Consider the following 22177-nt stretch of genomic DNA (forward strand, 5'->3'; position numbering starts at 1 on the left):
TGTATCGGCAATGTGTGTATGTGGATGGATGGATGGATGGATGGATGTATCGGCAATGTGTGTATGTGGATGGATGGATGGATGGATGGATGTATCGGCAATGTGTGTATGTGGATGGATGGATGGATGGATGGATGTATCGGCAATGTGTGTATGTGGATGGATGGATGGATGGATGGATGTATCGGCAATGTGTGTATGTGGATGGATGGATGGATGGATGTATCGGCAATGTGTGTATGTGGATGGATGGATGGATGGATGGATGTATCGGCAATGTGTGTATGTGGATGGATGGATGGATGGATGGATGTATCGGCAATGTGTGTATGTGGATGGATGGATGGATGGATGGATGTATCGGCAATGTGTGTATGTGGATGGATGGATGGATGGATGGATGTATCGGCAATGTGTGTATGTGGATGGATGGATGGATGGATGGATGTATCGGCAATGTGTGTATGTGGATGGATGGATGGATGGATGGATGTATCGGCAATGTGTGTATGTGGATGGATGGATGGATGGATGGATGTATCGGCAATGTGTGTATGTGGATGGATGGATGGATGGATGGATGTATCGGCAATGTGTGTATGTGGATGGATGGATGGATGGATGGATGTATCGGCAATGTGTGTATGTGGATGGATGGATGGATGGATGGATGTATCGGCAATGTGTGTATGTGGATGGATGGATGGATGGATGGATGTATCGGCAATGTGTGTATGTGGATGGATGGATGGATGGATGGATGGATGTATCGGCAGTGTGTGGATGGATGGATGGATGGATGGATGTATCGGCAATGTGTGTATGTGGATGGATGGATGGATGGATGTATCGGCAATGTGTGTATGTGGATGGATGGATGTATCGGCAATGTGTGTATGTGGATGGATGGATGGATGGATGGATGTATCGGCAATGTGTGTATGTGGATGGATGGATGGATGGATGGATGTATCGGCAATGTGTGTATGTGGATGGATGGATGGATGGATGTATCGGCAATGTGTGTATGTGGATGGATGGATGGATGGATGGATGTATCGGCAATGTGTGTATGTGGATGGATGGATGGATGGATGGATGTATCGGCAATGTGTGTATGTGGATGGATGGATGGATGGATGGATGGATGTATCGGCAATGTGTGTATGTGGATGGATGGATGGATGGATGGATGGATGTATCGGCAATGTGTGTATGTGGATGGATGGATGGATGGATGGATGTATCGGCAATGTGTGTATGTGGATGGATGGATGGATGGATGGATGTATCGGCAATGTGTGTATGTGGATGGATGGATGGATGTATCGGCAATGTGTGTATGTGGATGGATGGATGGATGTATCGGCAATGTGTGTATGTGGATGGATGGATGGATGGATGTATCGGCAATGTGTGTATGCGGCAATGTGTGTATGTGGATGGATGGATGGATGGATGTATCGGCAATGTGTGTATGTGGATGGATGGATGGATGGATGTATCGGCAATGTGTGTATGTGGATGGATGGATGGATGGATGTATCGGCAATGTGTGTATGTGGATGGATGGATGGATGTATCGGCAATGTGTGTATGTGGATGGATGGATGGATGGATGGATGTATCGGCAATGTGTGTATGTGGATGGATGGATGGATGGATGTATCGGCAATGTGTGTATGTGGATGGATGGATGGATGGATGGATGTATCGGCAATGTGTGTATGTGGATGGATGGATGGATGGATGGATGTATCGGCAATGTGTGTATGTGGATGGATGGATGGATGGATGGATGTATCGGCAATGTGTGTATGTGGATGGATGGATGGATGGATGTATCGGCAATGTGTGTATGTGGATGGATGGATGGATGGATGTATCGGCAATGTGTGTATGTGGATGGATGGATGGATGGATGTATCGGCAATGTGTGTATGTGGATGGATGGATGGATGGATGGATGTATCGGCAATGTGTGTATGTGGATGGATGGATGTATCGGCAATGTGTGTATGTGGATGGATGGATGTATCGGCAATGTGTGTATGTGGATGGATGGATGGATGGATGGATGTATCGGCAATGTGTGTATGTGGATGAATGGATGGATGGATGTATCGGCAATGTGTGTATGTGGATGGATGGATGGATGTATCGGCAATGTGTGTATGTGGATGGATGGATGGATGTATCGGCAATGTGTGTATGTGGATGGATGGATGGATGGATGTATCGGCAATGTGTGTATGTGGATGGATGGATGGATGGATGGATGGATGTATCGGCAATGTGTGTATGTGGATGGATGGATGGATGGATGTATCGGCAATGTGTGTATGTGGATGGATGGATGTATCGGCAATGTGTGTATGTGGATGGATGGATGGATGGATGGATGTATCGGCAATGTGTGTATGTGGATGGATGGATGGATGGATGTATCGGCAATGTGTGTATGTGGATGGATGGATGGATGTATCGGCAATGTGTGTATGTGGATGGATGGATGGATGGATGTATCGGCAATGTGTGTATGTGTATGTGGATGGATGGATGGATGGATGGATGTATCGGCAATGTGTGTATGTGGATGGATGGATGGATGGATGGATGGATGGATGTATCGGCAATGTGTGTATGTGGATGGATGGATGGATGGATGTATCGGCAATGTGTGTATGTGGATGGATGGATGGATGTATCGGCAATGTGTGTATGTGGATGGATGGATGGATGGATGTATCGGCAATGTGTGTATGTGGATGGATGGATGGATGGATGTATCGGCAATGTGTGTATGTGGATGGATGGATGTATCGGCAATGTGTGTATGTGGATGGATGGATGGATGGATGGATGGATGTATCGGCAATGTGTGTATGTGGATGGATGGATGGATGGATGGATGTATCGGCAATGTGTGTATGTGGATGGATGGATGGATGGATGGATGTATCGGCAATGTGTGTATGTGGATGGATGGATGGATGGATGTATCGGCAATGTGTGTATGTGGATGGATGGATGGATGGATGTATCGGCAATGTGTGTATGTGGATGGATGGATGGATGGATGTATCGGCAATGTGTGTATGTGGATGGATGGATGGATGGATGTATCGGCAATGTGTGTATGTGGATGGATGGATGGATGGATGGATGGATGTATCGGCAATGTGTGTATGTGGATGGATGGATGGATGTATCGGCAATGTGTGTATGTGGATGGATGGATGGATGGATGGATGGATGGATGTATCGGCAATGTGTGTATGTGGATGGATGGATGGATGGATGTATCGGCAATGTGTGTATGTGGATGGATGGATGGATGGATGGATGTATCGGCAATGTGTGTATGTGGATGGATGGATGGATGGATGTATCGGCAATGTGTGTATGTGGATGGATGGATGGATGGATGTATCGGCAATGTGTGTATGTGGATGGATGGATGTATCGGCAATGTGTGTATGTGGATGGATGGATGGATGGATGGATGGATGTATCGGCAATGTGTGTATGTGGATGGATGGATGGATGGATGTATCGGCAATGTGTGTGTGGATGGATGGATGGATGTATCGGCAATGTGTGGGTGGATGGATGTATCGGCAATGTGTGGGTGGATGGATGTATCGGCAATGTGTGGGTGGATGGATGTATCGGCAATGTGTGGGTGGATAGATGGATGGATGTATCGGCAATGTGTGGGTGGATGGATGGATGGATGTATCGGCAATGTGTGGGTGGATGGATGGATGTATCGGCAATGTGTGGGTGGATGGATGGATGTATCGGCAATGTGTGGGTGGATGGATGGATGTATCGGCAATGTGTGGGTGGATGGATGGATGTATCGGCAATGTGTGGGTGGATGGATGGATGTATCGGCAATGTGTGGGTGGATGGATGGATGTATCGGCAATGTGTGGGTGGATGGATGGATGTATCGGCAATGTGTGGGTGGATGGATGGATGTATCGGCAATGTGTGGGTGGATGGATGGATGTATCGGCAATGTGTGGGTGGATGGATGGATGTATCGGCAATGTGTGGGTGGATGGATGGATGTATCGGCAATGTGTGGGTGGATGGATGGATGTATCGGCAATGTGTGGGTGGATGGATGGATGTATCGGCAATGTGTGGGTGGATGGATGGATGGATGTATCGGCAATGTGTGGATGGATGGATGGATGGATGTATCGGCAATGTGTGGATGGATGAATGTATCGGCAATGTGTGGATGGATGAATGTATCGGCAATGTGTGGATGGATGAATGTATCGGCAATGTGTGGATGGATGAATGTATCGGCAATGTGTGGATGGATGAATGTATCGGCAATGTGTGGATGGATGAATGTATCGGCAATGTGTGGATGGATGAATGGATGGATGGATGGATGTATCGGCTGTGTGTGTGGATGGATGGATGGATGGATCGGCTGTGTGTGTGTGTATTGGACAATCTTTCTTTCCCTAAATGTCTGCTCATCGTCTTGTCTCTCCTAAAATGTCTACCAGTCCGTCTGTTTCCTAAATTACTCAATCTCTTTATCTTTTCCCCAATTGCCTTCCTGGTCTGTTCCCTTTCCCTATCTTTCTCACCGGTATCTCTGGTCCCTCAACATCTCTTCGGTCTGTATTTTTTCCCAAAATGTCTTGACCTGTCTCTCTTAAAGAGGCAACTAGACACTTAGGAGTCTATTCACTAAACAGTGATTTGAAAACGTTTTGAAAAGGAGTCGAGATAATGACTTTATAGAACTCTTCTGTTTCAGCCTATATGTTGCAAGTTATATATTTCAGCTTACAGTTTGATGAATAGACAGGGAAAAGAAAAGGACAAAAGTCAATGACCGGATTATTCACTAAAGTGAGAATTGTTGGATTCAAAATTAATTTCACATGTAAAGTTCTCACTGTAGTGAATAACCCTATAAGAATAAAGAGAAACAGGCTGGTGAGAATCAGTGGCAGAGAGTAAGAGAAATCATGAGCACAGACTGCCCAGATGGGGCTTTGGGAAACAGGAGAAAGATGGGGATAAAAGCTGATGAGAGAGAATACACAGATTGTTAAGAGAGAAATGAGCACTGTGATCAGACCCAACTGGAAACCAAATTGCAAAATTTAGGCCAAAATAGCTGATCTAGAAGAATTCTCCAACTCGGCTACAGTCACAGCTCAGTTGTTTTTGCTTAAACTTTGCAATTTGGTTTTCAACTCACTGCAGTTCAGAGTTTAGTGAATAAACCTCTGAGATAATGCAGTTGCATTCATGAGGGGGCGGCAAAATGGATAGTTTCCTAGGGCGGCAGAAATCCTTGCACCGTCCCTGTGGATAACGTAAAGATATACAATCCAATTGCAAAAATTACACAGCCCAAGTGATTTCAGGAACGTGTGAGTGAAAAGTTACTTTACTGAGAGCATTATACATACCATGTGCTGCATAGGCCTTGGCACTGTCATTCAGAAGGCTTGGCGAACTGCTGCTGTTTGTCATTCGCTAGAGTAAAGAACAAACTAATTTGTATTGAACATATCCTAATCTACACAAAAAACATAAATTTTACTTACCGAAAATTTCTTTTTCCTGAAGATTAGAGGCAGTGCTTATACCACAGGGATATCCAATCTGGAGGGAAAAAACAGGCAGGCAAATCTCCAAACATTTTAATCCCTCCCCTAATTACCTCCTTTCCCATAAGTAGCAGCTCCTCCTGATCATCCCCAGACAATACATAAGCCAAATAGCTGCAAAATTACTTAGTTTATTAGAAAAAAGGGGCGGGAATTGTAGCACTGCCTCTAATCTTCAGGAAAAAGAAATTTTCGGTAAGTAAAATTTATGTTTTTCCTTTCAGATTAGAGGCAGTGCTTATACCACAGGGATATAATAAAGCAGATCCAGAGGGCGGGTTCATTTCACTACTGCTTGAAGCACCTTGCGCCCAAAAGCTGCATCCTCCGAGGCCAGTATGTCCAACTTGTAGTGTTTTGAGAAAGTATGGAGCGAGGACCACGTAGCCGCTGAACAAATCTGAGAAGGAGAAGCAGCTGCTCGCAGAGCCCAGGACGTCGAAACAGATCTAGTAGAATGGGCCTTTAACGGGCCTGCATGATCCATGCCATTCTTGGAATACGCCAACTGAATACAATCCTTCAGCCATCTAGCCAGAGAACTTTTCGAAACCTTCATGCCTTTTCTAGGGCCCTTGAATAATACAAAAAGACTGTCATCCTTCCTGAAGGATTCTGTTGCTTTTAGATATTGCAAAAGACATCTCTTTACATCTAGGCAGTGAAATTTGCTTTCCAAGGCATTAGATGGATTCTGACAAAAAGTTGGTAAGACCACTTCCTGGTTAACATTTGAAACAGAAAAAACTTTCGGGCTGAACGAAGGATCGAGCTTTAGAACCACCTTGTCCTGATGAAAAACTAAAAAAGGAAAATTTGCCCGAAGAGCTTGGATCTCACATACTCTTTTAGCAGATGTAATAGCCACCAAAAAAACAGTTTTCAATGAAATGAGCTTTAGGGAAGCTTCCTCCAATGGTTCAAAGGGCGGCTCACAAAGCGCGGAAAGGACTAAGTTTAGATCCCAGGGAGGACAGGTTTCCCTAACATAGGGCACCAAACGAGTCAGAGCTCTGAAGAACCTAGAAATCAGAACATTTGAGGCCAGGCATCTGAGGGAGAAGAAACTGATAGCAGAAACTTGTAATTTCAACGATGCAGGTTTAAGGCCTTTTGCAAATCCCATCTGAAGGAAGCTTAGGATCTTCTGAATGGACGCGGAAACCGGGTTGACTTTAAACCTACAACACCACTGACAAAATATCTTCCAAATTCTAGTGTAGATCTTAGACGTCGATTCCTTGTTAGTTGCCAACAGGATCTTAATCACTTCAGGATCCAGACCTTTGCTCTCTAAAATCTGGAATTCAGAAACCAAGCCGTCAACTGGAATTTCCGAAGGGTCGGAAGAGGCACCATGGCGTCCTCTAGAATTTCTCCTGAAAGCGGCAACTTCCAAAAGGTGGCCCCCGGAAAGTTCAGGAGAACCGAGAACCAACTTCTCCTCGGCCACCATGGAAGGATTAGGATAATTCTTACATTTTCCAGCCTTACTTTTTGAAGTATTCTGGGAATAAGCACTACTGGCGGAAAGATATAAGCCAGGTTTGAACTTCCATGGAACTGACAGGGCATCTATGAAATCCGGCCTGTCCGCTGGATTTAGGGACGCAAACCGTCTTGTCTTCCTGTTCATTCTGGATGCCATCAGGTCTATCTCTGGAACACCGAAGCGGTCTGTGATGAAATTGAACGTTCTGCATGACAGGGACCAATCTGCTTGTTTCAAATGATGCCTGCTCAGGGCATCCGCCACCACATTGAATTTTCCTAAAATGTGAACTGCAGAGATGGACATAAGGTGCACTTCGGCCCACAGCATGATCATTGAACACAGGCTTTCTAATCTTGTTGATCTCGTACCTCCCTGTTTGTTCAAATATGCCACTGTCGTACGATTGTCTGAACGAATTTGAATATGTCGCTTTTTGATGAGAAACTGAAACGCCAAGAGTGCCATCCATACGGCCTTTAATTCCCTGAAGTTCGAGGAACTTCTCATATCCTTCACTTGCCAGGACCCCTGCTTCTTTATGTCTCCCAGATGGGCCCCCCAGCCCAGCGCAGAGGCGTCTGTTGTTATGATAGTGAAGGACTTCATCCGGAATGACAGACCCTCGTGGAGGAAACGAGAAGATGTCCACCACTGCAGACTTTTTAAAGTTAGATTGTTGAACCTCATCAGCCCATCTAGGCCGAGTTCCTGTCGATTCCAGACTAGCAGAATGTTTCTTTGTAGAGGTCTCATTCTGGCTTTTGCCCAACCGACGGCCGGAATTGAGGCTGTAAACAGACCCAGCAAGCACATGGCTTCTCTGATTGAAAACACTCTTTTTACTCTGAGATTCCGGATTAACCGCTTGATCTTTAATTTCTTTTCTTCTGGCAGAAATAACTTCATTGCGATAGAATCCAAAATTAGACCCAAGAACTGGATCCTTTGAACTGGCACTAGTTCCGATTTGATGAAATTTATTAGCCAGCCATGCTTTTCCAGCGATTTGATGGCTGTCCCCAGATCTAACTGTAGTTGAACCTGGGACTCTGCAATCAACAGCCAGTCGTCCAAATATGGAATGACAGCGATGCCCAAACCTCTTAAAAAGGCTGAAACGACTACTAGAAGCTTTGTGAAATCTCTGGGCGCTGATGATAGGCCGAAAGGCAGTGCTCTGAATTGGTAATGTTTGGTTACCGATTGGCAGCACACCGCAAACCGTAGAAAACTTTTGCTGGATTCCGCTATGGGTACATGAAGATAGGCATCTTTCAAATCCAGGGACGCAAACCAACTCTTTGGGTGAATAAGCAGAGCCGCTGATTTTACTGATTCCATGAGGAATTTCTTTTTGATAATCCGCTTGTTTACGGCTTTTAGATCTAGAATAGGTCTGAACGAACCATCTGGTTTTGGCACCAAGAAAAGTCTTGAATAGGTGCCTTGATGTCTTTCCTTCATAGGAACTTCTTCCACCACTCTTTTTAGTAACAGAGTTGACACTTCTCGCATCAGCGAGAGTTCCATATCTAGAGACTGAACCCTGGAACATAGAAACATGTTTATAGGGGCTTGTGATAATTCTAGAGCGTATCCGTGCTCTATCACTGTAAGGACCCAGCGATCTGATGTTGTCTCTTTCCAGTGTTCTAGGAAGTGACTCAACCTTCCACCCACCGGCCTGGCGTCATAATTTTTTATTTCTCTTGGCAGTAAACCTTTCCTTCTTCCTATAATCAAAGGCTCTTTGCTGTTGACCCCTGAAATAGTTTCTACGAAAGGAACTTCTGAATGAAGGACGTGTCTCTGCGTGACGGCTTCTAGACTGCTTCCTAAATGATACTGGTAAAGCTTTCCTTCCTTCCTTCATCTGTTTCAACAGCTCATCCAGCTTAGAACCGAAAAGTCTTCCTGGTTCAAAAGGTAGTTCACACAGAATTTTTAGATGCCGCATCTGCAGACCAATTTCTAAGCCAAAGCGCTCTCCTGGCGACTGTTGAGATACCAATATTCTTGGCCGACAATTTCAGGCTTTCTGTAGAAGCATCCACTAAAAAAATCAGACGCCATCTTGATATTTTTTAATAGCTTTAACGGATCTTCCTTAGCTTCTCCCGTATATACCTTTTCTAGTTCTTCCAACCAAAGTTTTTGGGCCTTGGCAACGGATGACCCCGTAATCAAGGCTTTAGCTTGGGCTGCAGAAGAGATGAACAACTTCTTTAAAGAGGAGTCCATGCGTTTATCCATGACATCCTTGAGCCCGCTTGAATCTCCAATTGGTAAAGTAGTCTTTTTACCTATTTGAGCAATAGGGACGTCAACTACAGGGACCGTATCCAGCTTGCAGTCTTGCTCTGATTCTATGGAAAAAAGAGTTTTAAAATGCTTAGACATAAACGGCTTGTGACTAGGGAACTTCCATTCTTTCAAAATCAATTCCTTAGTCTGTGGGTGAAAAGGAAACACTTTGGACTTTTTCCCCGTTACCCCAAAATCAAAGATGCACTGCACTTCTTTAATCAATTTCCCAATGGCTTCATCTGGGAAAGCAAATTCCTCATCTGAGGAATCACTGCCTGAATTATCTTCATACTCAGAACCACTAGTTCCCGAACTAGTATCAGATGTTTCCCAAGATCTCAGTCTTTTCTTAGCATGCTTTACCATCTGAGAATCCTGGGCAACAGAAGCCTGGACTGACTGTAATGCCGCTGACTGCATATCCACAAATGTTTGCTGCATACTTTGCTGCAACCAGCTGAGAAAAGTGGACATTTCTGTTCTCTTTGCTTCCTCTGAAGCTTCTTTTGAACACACTGAGCAAAGTTTCTTTTTACAACCATCAGGCATAGGTTGGCCACACACAGAACATATTAAATGCTTGGTTTTAGATGCACATTTCCCCTTCTCAGCAACTTTATCCATACTTTCCGGATTAGACATACTGGAAAACAAGAAAGGGGAAAATAATCAAAATTTTCTCCTTACGGATTCAGGCTAAGAACCATTTAAAATGAAAACTTAACAGTCTTACCTTAAATGGCCTGAGAGTGTGTTGGAGGGCAGGTGAGAAACACACTTCACAACCGATCTGAGAGCTCCTGGCAAACAGAGGTTGCTGCTGGTACATGCTCATATAAGTCCTGTAACCAAACGGAAACGTCCAGTTCGAATTTGGCGCCTGAATCCAGGTTCGCATTGCGCATGTGCATAGCGCTCTGCGACTCCCTGGTGGAACGCAACGCAACCTGTGTGTGCGTTCCACCGCAGGACCTCCCAGCCGACGCACGCCTGCGTCCTTCGTCATACCGGCACCTGGCACGGCAAAAGACGGCAACATAAATTTTGAGTGACCACGCCGGCCGACGTGTTGAACGCTACTTACCGGACATCAAGGAAGCAGAGCCTCAGCCCTTCTCACCTACTTCCTGGAGAACCTTCCTGTCTAACCTCCCCTGCCGAAGGCAGGCAAAGAACTGGGGATGATCAGGAGGAGCTGCTACTTATGGGAAAGGAGGTAATTAGGGGAGGGATTAAAATGTTTGGAGATTTGCCTGCCTGTTTTTTCCCTCCAGATTGGATATCCCTGTGGTATAAGCACTGCCTCTAATCTGAAAGGAAAAAAGGGTTAAAAAAATGAAACGTTTTTTGGGCTTGCATGACAAAATGAAATCAGAATGCATAAGATAATTTTTTTTAATTCTAATCTGAATAATTTAAGTAAAAAGTGTGTATCAAAACCACATAGGGAGGGAAAATCCCCAAAACAGGTGTAGTGGTAAACAATAACCATAAGATACGACCTGAACATAGGCGAGTGGCAGAGTCTTATCTATAAAATATAAATATAAAACATAAAAGTGTATACTGTGTAATACAAATATGTAAATAATATGAAGATGGACTACCACTCACATTTACCAGAGCCGTACCAGGCTCTGTATAGCAGGCTCAAAGGTGCCAATTCAGGCTAACGAGACTCCAAAGCAGAAATATGAAAAATTCCGTAGTAAAAAAGGATTTATTTTTTGAATAAGAATAAAAAATCAAACTCCCGGTTACAAGGGGGTGGAACCCAAACAACAAGTGGTATAGAATGAAGGTATCCACTTACCCAAACAATGTAAACCGTAGGAGTAAATATAAGAACAAATATAAAATACAATCAAATGATGAAGTAACAGCAAACAGCGTTTCGGCTTGGTAGCCTTCTTCCAGTGCTGATTTTCGGATCCTCGTGGCTTGCTTAAATGCGCCCGGCATTACAGATCACCTGTGCGTGTTTTTCTTCCGCGTACGTCACTGGAAGAAGGCTACCAAGCCGAAACGCGTTTGCTGTTACTTCATCATTTGATTGTATTTTATATTTGTTCTTATATTTACTCCTACGGTTTACATTGTTTGGGTAAGTGGATACCTTCATTCTATACCACTTGTTGTTTGGGTTCCACCCCCTTGTAACCGGGAGTTTGATTTTTTTATTCTTATTCAAAAAATAAATCCTTTTTTACTACGGAATTTTTCATATTTCTGCTTTGGAGTGTCGTTAGCCTGAATTGGCACCTTTGAGCCTGCTATACAGAGCCTGGTACGGCTCTGGTAAATGTGAGTGGTAGTCCATCTTCATATTATTTACATATTTGTATTACACAGTATACACTGTTATGTTTTATATTTATATTTTATAGATAAGACTCTGCCACTCGCCTATGTTCAGGTCGTATCTTATGGTTATTGTTTACCACTACACCTGTTTTGGGGATTTTCCCTCCCTATGTGGTTTTGATACACACTTTTTACTTAAACTCACTCTGATTTAGTGTCTGGGGAACACTGCTGTATCAAACCCTGTTTTACACTTATCTCTGCTGCATTTTAAGAAGCGCCTACTCACTATCTTCTATTTTTGTAATCTGTATAATTGTTCATAGAGTGACGGAATGAACCTATGATTGTTACTTGCAACTATTTCATAAAGATATAAAATTAACCATTCTTACTGACCACGTTGGACTTTCATTAAATTTAGAGCATAACAAAAAGAAAGTAGAGTTTACTTTGTCTTACAGACAGACAAAGACAGTGTTAATGAATATTTCAAGCACCAAAACCCACTATAGCATGCAGTAGTGGTAATGGTGACAAAGCCACACTAAGAAGCCAAAGTGTTAGAACAAACTACTAACGAGGGGGCTGTTTGGTACCTCTGCCCTCCTCCATTATATCTGAGACAGCTGGAAACTCCTGCACTGTCAGCCTATTGCTCTAGAGCTAGGCTCTGCACCATCAGGCTAAGGTCAGACACAGCTTCCAGTTCTGTTTGATTTAGTGGAGGCACCCAGGGGACCCCAGGACCCACCAGGTGAAGAAGATAGGTCAATGGATTAAAGCTTCTACTTAAAGCAGCACCGGCCAATTTCACCTCACAACTGGCCAGCCCAGTGTGTGTTCTAACAATGTAAATACCGATCTGTCTATGCCATCACTGAAATGTAATACATTATCCTTGACAATAACAACGACTAGTGATCCACATATTACCTGCATCCTTGGGTAATTTGCTTCAACAGGGCTTCCAAATCCATTCATTCCCATAAAACTGGAGCTGAAGTAGGAATCATTGATACTGGAATCAGGCAGAGCACCATCTAATCCAGGAACTGAAAAACAGAAAATAGCATTTAGAATCCAAAATGCTTAAAACAATTAGAATGTGTCTTAAGTATCACTGCATGGCAGGTTTTTTTTTTTTTTTTTTTTAATGTAGTTGTATCAGTGTTCCAGAAGGCCAAAAGATCAAAGATAACCAACCACAAGCTAGAATGATCTTTTCACCACTGGCACCATGCTTATCAGTATCTAGAATTCACTTTTTTCTGTGTTAGCTCTGTTCTTCTCTACAATCTTCAGTTCGGTGTGCTCAGGGGGCTGGAGGGTGGGTACCAAGGGGGTTAAGGAAGGGAAGAATTGCATGGTGTTCATCAACTTGGGAATGGTCAGGAATACAGTTAACTATGGAATGTCCAACTAACAAAGTATACAACTGTCTAAAATGCGTTTTTTGTTCAAGTAAATAATACAATCAAGACAACTCAGATGTCTATTTAAAGGGTTGTTCTAGGCAACACAATCCATGCTGCTTGCTGCAGTGGTTATGGTGCCATCACATGGCCAGTAGTCAAACCTTTTGAAAATCATTGGCAGAGTTTCAATTCATACACTCATCCATTAACACTGGCTCAATAGGTTACTATTGAAGCGTCAAGAACTTCTGTCTTTGCAGTATGAGAAAATGAGACTGGACTAGCGGCTGCTCAAAGACCCAGGTAAGTGTTAAATCATTCAAAGTGTCTTAACTGTGGGCCTGTTCCAGGGGACTCCTGGCACAATAACATTGTTATAGCACCTAGACTCTAGGTCCTAGAGTGTTCTTTATAAAGGAAAAATGTAGAGAGAGTTACATAGATAATCCGTTTAAAAACAAGCATTTAAATGCACACAAAATAACCACAACCCAAATTACTCATTTCAAATTGCTGCATCTACAAATTAACCAGCTTTACATATACTAAACTGACCTAGAAAAGTGAATCAGTCTGGGTACTCCACTACCTTTCTTCAGGACTTTCAAAGTTCTAAGTTTACCCCGCAAATCCAGTCACAGCAGGGATTTCCATGCATTTTAGTCATTAGCTTTTTTTGCTGAGCTTCCTGACAGTCCTACTAGAGAAATGCTGAAGAATAGGGGGACAATGGGGGCTGTTGTATCACATACCAACAAAGTAGCCAGCAAAAAATATTATTTTAGAGTGGAATAGGCGTTATGGACATAAGCAGAGTAAAGCTGGGGAGTATTAAAAAAAAATAAGAAGTCATAAAATGTATAATTAATTATAGCTGTAAAGTTATATTGAGAAAATAAAGTAATTTCTTGTACAGTATGTTTGACTGTGACCCTCACATTCCTGTGTGGCTTTTTAAACACAATTACTTGTATGTTTAATGTATCTATTGTGTAGTTCTGAGTAACAACTTGTTTAAAATATTGAAGGAAAACCAGGAAGAAAAAAAAAAAAAAAAAAAGTACCTTAAATCACGGGTGCTTAAAAATGTAGATCCCTAGATGCTTTAAAACTACAACATCTGGGAATCTACCAGTTGGACAACCCCTGACTTAGATTGTTGTAACTGAGTACTACCTTTACAATGGAGTTCTAAATGAATCATTAGTTATTTTAAATCCTACACAAAAGTAAAATGAAGCAGTTCTAAATGCCAAAAAAAAAAAAAAAAAAAAAGTGTAAGCATGTTGAAATATTACACAACCCATAGCACCAAAACCATCATTAAAGGGACACATCAAGCAGCATAACCACTCAGACAAGTAGTTTGCAACAAAACAAAGCAATTTCATAAAAATGGGAATATTTACATTTTGCCACAAACACCTCTAATGGCGGTCAGACAGCCACTAGAAGCACTTTCTCACTGAATCAATTATTGAAAGTCTTCTTGTTTCACATCACAAAGAATGATGCAGCCCAGCAGTGAATGCTTCTCAGACAAGAAATGGATTCAGTTCGTCTGGAATTTGAGTAATAACATTGGCTGTGTGCACCAATCACCTTGCATGCTCAATACGTTCGCAATTCTTCTCCATGATGAAAAGAGATCATTTTAAAGGGTGAAGAGTGGCTGCACTGTGAAGACTGCTCAGCATGTGATAAGGTACATGTGCTATGATGCATATAATCTAAATGTCCCGAGGAACACGTTGATATTAAAAATATATATACAGGTGATACTCGAAAAATTAGAATATCGTGCAAAAGTTCATTAATTTCAGTAATGCAACGTAAAAGGGGAAATATATAAGATAGACGCATTACATGCAAAGCAAGATAGTTCAAGCCGTGATTTGTCATAAGTGCAATGATTATGGCTTACAGCTCATGAAAACCCCAAATCCACAATCTCAGTAAATATATTACATGCAATCAATAAAACAAGGAATGTACATAGAACAATATCGGGCCTCTGAAAAGTATAAGCATGCATATGGACTCAGTCCTTGGTTTGGGTCCCTTTTTGCAGCAATTACTGCCTCAATGCAGAGTGGCATGGAAGCTATCAGCCTGTGGAACTGCTGAGGTGTTATGGAATACCAATAGCAGCCTTCAGCTCTTCTGCATTGTTCGGTCTCATGTCTCATCTTTCTCTTGGCAATGCCCCATAGATTCTCTATGGGGTTCAGGTCAAGCGAGTTTGCTGGCCAATCAAGCACAGTAATCCCACGGTCATTGAACCAGGCTTTGGTGCTTTTGGCAGTGTGAGCAGGTGCCAAATCCTGCTAGAAAATTAAGTCAGCATCCCCATAAAGCTAGTCTACGGAAGGAAGCATGAAGTGCTCAAATCTCCTGGTAGACTGCTGCTTTGACCCTGGACTTAATAAAACACAGTGGACCAAAACCAGCAGATGACATGGCTCCCCAAATCAACACAGACTGTGGAAATGTCACACTGGCATCTTGCAGTGTGTGCCTCTCCATTCTTCCTCCAGACTCTGGGTCCTTTGTTCCCAAATGAGATGCAAAAGTTGGTCTCATCAGAAAAGAGGACTTTGGACCACTGAGCAACAGACCAGGTCTGTTTTTCTTTAGCCTAGGTAAGACGCTTCTGACGTTGTTTGTTTTCAGGAGCGGCTTGACAAGAGGAATACGACATCTGAAGTCCATGTCCAGGATCCATCAGTCCCCTCCTTGTGAAAGTCCCCAACACTTTTGAATGGCCTTTTCCTGACAATCCTCTCCAGGCTGCGGTCATCCCTGCTGCTTGTGCACCTTTTTCTTCCACACTTTTCCCTTCCACATAACTTTCTATTAATGTGCTTTGATACAGTACTTTGGGAACATCCAACTTCCTTCGCAATTACGTTTTGAGGCTTTCCCTCCTTATGGAGGGTGTCAATGATGGTTTTCTGCACAACTGTCAGGTCAGCAGTCTTCCCCATGATTGTGATTCCTACTGAACCAGACAGAGACCATTTAAAGGCTCCGGAACCCTTTGCAGGTGTAATGGCTTACTTAGCTGATTAGAGTGGGACACTGTGAGCCTAGAATATTGCACCTTTTAACAATATTCTAATTTACTGAGATTGTGGATTTGGAGTTTTCATGAGCTGTAAGCCATAGTCATCGCACTTTTGACAAATCACGGCTTGAACTATCTTGCTTTGCATGTAATGAGTCTCATATTTCCCCTTTTACGTTGCATTACTGAAATTAATGAACTTTTGCACGATATTCTAATTTTTCAAGTATCACCTGTATACACATATTTTAACTGTTAAAGTGTTTCTTTAAAGGCATACTCCAAAGCTAAATTTAAATAAAAAAAGAATTCTGGTTTAAAGGGGCACTTTGGTCACCACAGCCACTTCATCTAAATATAAGTTATGGTGCCAGGAGGCCCATGGGCACACTCTTACCTTAAGGGGTTAAACAGTTCTTGAACTGTTAACCCCAAAGTGTGCCACTAACACACGATCTTCATAAAACTCAGGTGGCACATGGCTTTTGAATCTCAGTTTCAAGAAGAGTTCTGAAACGGATTGGCTGAGAAAGGGTCAACTGATGCTTTGAGCCAATCAGTGTGTCCCCATTCATAAAACCGGCTTGAAATTTTAAGGTAGCATGGCAGAGCTCCGCGCTTCCTGAAACGGAGATTCAGAAGGCATGCCAACTGGTGGACCTTAGGATTGGCTCTAAATCGCTTTAGGGTTAAACTGGTCAAGCCACTTAAGGAAAGAGTGAGCCTAGGGGCCTCCTGGCACCATAACTTTATCTAAAGTTATGATGCCTAGCCTGTTTTGAAGTTCTCCCCCTTGGCTGACATCAAGAGGGGGTAAAGTCAGGGGCAGTATGCAATTATCTTCTGTCACCAGCATGCTGTGTGTGCTGAAAGCAAGATTTTGTGCAGAATTGGCATTAATTATCCTGAAACTTTGTTCTGGGCTGTTCATTGATGCTGCCAGAGGTATAGTTACACCTCCTGCAGCTAAGTTCTTTGTATGTGCAGGGTTTTAAAACAAAACCCTGCACATACAGACTACAGGCACCATGATCACTTCCAATACATTATTTGATGCTTGGAGTAGCCCTTTAAAAAGGACCACTATAGGTACCCAGACCACTTCAGCTTAATGAAGTGGTCTGGGTGCCAGGTCCATCTAGGATTAACCCTTTCTGCTGTAAACATAGCAGTTTCAGAGAAACTGCTATGTTTACTTTAGGGTTAATCCAGCCTCTAGCGGCTGTCTCATTGACAGCATCTAGAGGCGCTTCTCACTGTGATTTTCACAGTGAGAAGACGCCAGCGTCCATAGGAAAGCATTGAGGAGGAGGAGAGTCCCCAGCACCGAGGGAGCCCAGCGCTGGAAAAAAGGTAAGGGATTAACCACTTCCTCCCCCCAGAGCCCAGTGGGAGGGGGGCCCTGAGTGTGAGGGGGACCATACTGGTTTTCCTGGCACTATAGTGGTCCTTTAAGCATTTACATTAAAAAGAGGCATGGGTAATTTCCTTATCACCTGCTTTCTCAGAGTTCTGTTCAAACATATACTTGCACAAATATCCTCAGAGAACTTTACAGATTTGTTCAGAGAGTTTTTGCAAGCAATGCTCTAGGTATGTAGAATTACATATTTACAGCTCCTGATAATGTAAAGGCATATTTTTTCTTTACATAAGCACATAAATAAAAAGTAACACGTAAAAGATGAAAGTGCAGGGAGAGAGACCCAAATACCATGACCACTACAATAACTGTTGGGTTTATAAGAAGAAAAGAATTTACCCACACAATTTGATATTTTACAGAAATAACAGGTCATTATCCAGGTCTAATTTACATACTTATTTTAATTAGTCACTTTGCAGTAAGCTCTTCTGCCCTGAAGAACTATGAGAGAAAAAAAAATCTTTAAAGGGACACTATAGGCACCCAGACCACGTCAGCTCATTGAAGTGGTCTGGGTGCAGTGTACCTATTGCACTTAATGCTGCAATAACATTGCAGTTCCAAAGAAACTGCATTGTTTACATTGCAGCACTAAGTCTGCCTCCAGTGGCTTTCTCCCATACAGCCACTAGAGGCGCTTTCTGGCTGCTAACCGACTTTTGATTCGGTAATGGACACTGGATGCTAGCGTCAGATTTTTCTTCATAGAAAAGCATTGATTCAATACTTTCCTATGGGGAGTTCAAATGCACGAGCAGCATTTGCCACACACGCGTATTAGTACCTGCTCATTGCAGGATGTCTGAGGATGCAGAGCCACAAACCAGCGCCTGGGCAAGGTAAGTAAATAGTTTTCAACCCTTTATTCACATTGCTTGGTGAAGGATGTGCCCAAGGAAAAGGTCAAGGCAGAGGGAGCTATAGTGCCAGGAATACAGCTTTGTATTCATGGCACTTATGGAATCCCTTTAATAGCTTACAACAAGGATGCCCAAAAAGAAGGTCCCAGATGCTGAACTACAACTCTCATGATGCTTTGCATGCCTTTAGAAAGACAGTATCATGGAAGTTGTAGTTTTAAAACATCTGGGATCTACATTTTGGGCACATCTGGCTTACAATGTATGGAAGTGTCCCACTAACGTTATTGTGAAGCCAAATACCAGGGATTTAAATGCATTTTTTTTCCTACTTTTATACCAGTTTCCATTACTATAATATCCTGGCCCCAACCCCACTGAATACCCTTGGGATGATTTGGAACACTGATTGCAAGCCAGACCTTTAAATACAATATCAGTATATGACCTCAAATGCTCTTTAGCAGAATGGGCACAAATATACAAAGACATGCCAAAAACCTTGTGGAAAGCCTTACCAGAAGAGTGGTGGCTCTTAAAGCCACAAGGGGAGGTAGAGGCAACATCATATTAAAGTCAGTTTTGGAAAGGAATATCCAGCAAGCTCATATAGCCTGATGGTCAAGATGGAGGGATGATCAAGATAGATGGTCAAGTTCACAAACTTTTGAAATGTAGGAAATTAAATTTACATTTTAGCCCTAAATCGCCAAATTTAACAACAACAAAAAAAGGCTCCGCAATGTTTCAATTCAGCTGTCTTGCTCTAACATTTTGAATTCAACAACTCACACTTTAGTAAATAACCCAGAGTATCAAAAAACTCAGCACTGTGAACCTCATTAGATACACGTCTGAAACATTTACATACTGACATCTGAAATGTCTCGTGGGCTCAGACATATTTTGGACCATTGTAGGCCTGAGGTATACCTTCTAGTTAACAGATCATCCTTACTTTTTATTTCCCAAGATTCTTTAGCTTACAGAAGAACTAGGGAAATACCTGATGAACAGGCTTGAACTGATAGGGAAACACCCCACAAGCCAGACTGATTGATATTGCCTCTTCCAGGCCTAAGGTGGATCTGCCTGCTCAGCATTTTTCCTATGCAGGTTCATCTCTTAAAGTTTAGGATCGTTAAAGACTTTTCTTCCTTTCATTTTACCTTGTTATAGTCATGGTTATGATGTTATTAGCCCTAAATTTAAAGTAGAATTGTCACAATGTGATTTATGCACAAGCTGTCTAAACTTTAGCCATGGGTTCTGCTTTTTTTTTATCTCACCATTTGTGCTTATATATTCTAACATGCAAACTATTAAAGTTAAATTAACTTGTGCATGTAAGTCTAGCACTATTGAAGTAATGCCCAAATGTGCTTGAGTTCCTATTTTATTTCTCTTCATGAGCAGTAAAGAAGCCCTGAACGCAGAAGTACAGTGGAGATGTGTCATCGCCTCCTCTGCATTGTTTACTCCAGTAAATCCTCCCAACACCTTTTACTAGGTTAATTGAATAAGGGACAATCACTTCCAGGGTGTAACAGTTCCACTTTAAAAAAAAAAAAAAAAGTCAATTTCAGTCAATGAATGTAAAAAACTAAATCATACTCATGGTTATGCCATGAAGAAGGAAGAGCCTCAGATGGGACATGGAATATTAGACAGGGGGGTCAGTAAATTACAAGAATCAGGAAGTCCCAGCAGCTCACATTAGTTCACCTGTTACTGGTTGCACTGGACACATGCAACATTTTTGCAGTATATTTTCATGTAACCAACTAGTAACAACCAAACTTTTTTTTTTTTTTTTACATAAACTTATGAATATTGATCGGCAATAAATTTGAAGAATTTGACGAAAAGGGAAAAAAAGTCATAAGTAAAAAAAAAAAAGCCACAAGAGGACACCATGTACAACTTACAAGCACAAAACAGTGGGAGGGAAAAATAAATAAATAAAATGAATCCATTAGGAATTCACAGGTAGCTTGCTCAATCAGGCACAAAACAATAAAGTGACAATGCAGGAGATATTCCAAGTGTTTTACAGCATTGCACAACTACAAATCCCATGATTTGCCAGACTTCAACTGTCAAAGCAGCATGGGAGTTGTAGTTCAGCAATGCCCCCACCCCCCCCACTGTTGATCTTCCATCAGTTAAAATGAAGTGTTGTGCTGTAACCACCAAGCTCCTTGTTTATGGGGCAAGACATATATACAGTAGTAGTTACATTTAAAAAAAATAATAATAAAACCACAAGAACAAACTCTATACTGTGCTAGAGATTCCTGCAGGCTCCTTAGTGGTCGCCCAATAATTTGGGCAGTTTTACAGTTTAACCAGCACGTTGACAGCTTCCTAGTACAGCTCGTTACGGACTGCCTCCCTCAGTACTCTCAGCCAGCCAGCGCTGAGGGAAGGCTGCCCACGGCCTGGGCTCGGTGTCGGGGGTACTCACTGGCCAAACGCTGGGCCTCCAGTCCTGGCACAGGGTGCCCACCCAGCTCCACCTTCTTGCCCACCGGAGTGACGGGCTGCGGGTATCCGGCCAGGCTGAGCGGGCTGACCGTGCCCCCGTGCATGCCCAGCGGGTCCTCGTGCAGGAACTGGCACTCGTCGCCGTAGAAGCAGGTCTTGTCCTTGGCATAGTAACGGCAGAACTTGAGCTTCACCCCCACGGCCCCCAGCGGGGAGGCCGCCCCCACCCCCGGGCTCGGCGAGGCGCTCAGCCCCGCGTTCATGGCCTCCCTGCTGCTCCAGCCCGGCCCGGCGGCATGGGGGAGGATCCCGGGGGGCTCCCGGTTGGCGGGAAGCAGAGGGACCCCTGCCCGGGGCCTGAACGGGCTCCCTATGGCTCTGGCAGGCGAGGCCTAGCAGGGGGAGAGACCTGGCTGGCGGTGCGGCTCTCCGAGTGAGGGCTGGTAGCGGCTGCTCGCACACCCCCCCAGGCTGGGCCGCCTCCCCCCGGAGCTCTCCCGGCTCCCCCCTTTATTATCGCTTTGGGAGCCGCTTTCCTATTTTGGTTGTTTTGGTTTTTTTCTCGCTCTCTCTCTCTTCCTGAGCTGACGCGGTCACTGCACATGCGCGGCGCGGGGCATCCTGGGAGCTGCTTCGCTGCTGGGTCTGCTCACACTGACTGCTCCCGCTGCCCTGTCAACGTGCAGAGCACGTCAGCCCCGCCCCCGGCTCTATTTAACACTTTCACTGCCGAGACCTGGCCTGCTAATCCTCCAGCCCCGCCCCCCGGCTCTATTTAACACTTTCACTGCCGAGACCTGGCCTGCTAATCCTCCAGCCCCGCCCCCCGGCTCTATTTAACACTTTCACTGCCGAGACCTGGCCTGCTAATCCTCCAGCCCCGCCCCCGGCTCTATTTAAAACTTTCACTGCCAGCTGCTGGCCTGCTAATGCTCCAGCCCCGCCCCCGGCTCTATTTAACACTTTCACTGCCGGCTGCTGGCCTGCTAATCCTCCAGCCCCGCCCTCGGCTCTATTTAACCTTTTCACTGCTGGTCTCCAAACAAGCGCCTGCTGGAATAAAAGGGAGTCCTGACATGTCATGTGTCCTTAAGGGGTTAAAGGGACCATTATTATTATTATTTATTCATTTAGATAGCAATTAAAGCACCATAAA

General features: G+C 43.6%; 1 protein-coding gene across 1 annotated transcript in view; it reads right to left on the reverse strand.

The window, feature by feature from the left end:
- PAN3 (poly(A) specific ribonuclease subunit PAN3) overlaps positions 1–21725 on the reverse strand; it is a 41294-nt gene extending 19569 nt beyond the window's left edge. The window contains exons 1-3 of the mRNA XM_063429533.1: positions 21002–21725; positions 12700–12818; positions 5457–5523 (exon numbers count right to left, since the gene is read on the reverse strand). Of these exons, the coding sequence (XP_063285603.1) occupies positions 5457–5523; positions 12700–12818; positions 21002–21284 (469 nt within the window). The 5' untranslated portion in view covers positions 21285–21725. The remainder of the gene's footprint in view (positions 1–5456; positions 5524–12699; positions 12819–21001) is intronic.
- Between the last annotated feature and the right edge of the window lie 452 nt (positions 21726–22177).

The sequence above is a fragment of the Pelobates fuscus genome, chromosome 1 (assembly GCF_036172605.1).
Source record: "Pelobates fuscus isolate aPelFus1 chromosome 1, aPelFus1.pri, whole genome shotgun sequence".
In the NCBI taxonomy this organism is placed as follows: domain Eukaryota; kingdom Metazoa; phylum Chordata; class Amphibia; order Anura; family Pelobatidae; genus Pelobates; species Pelobates fuscus.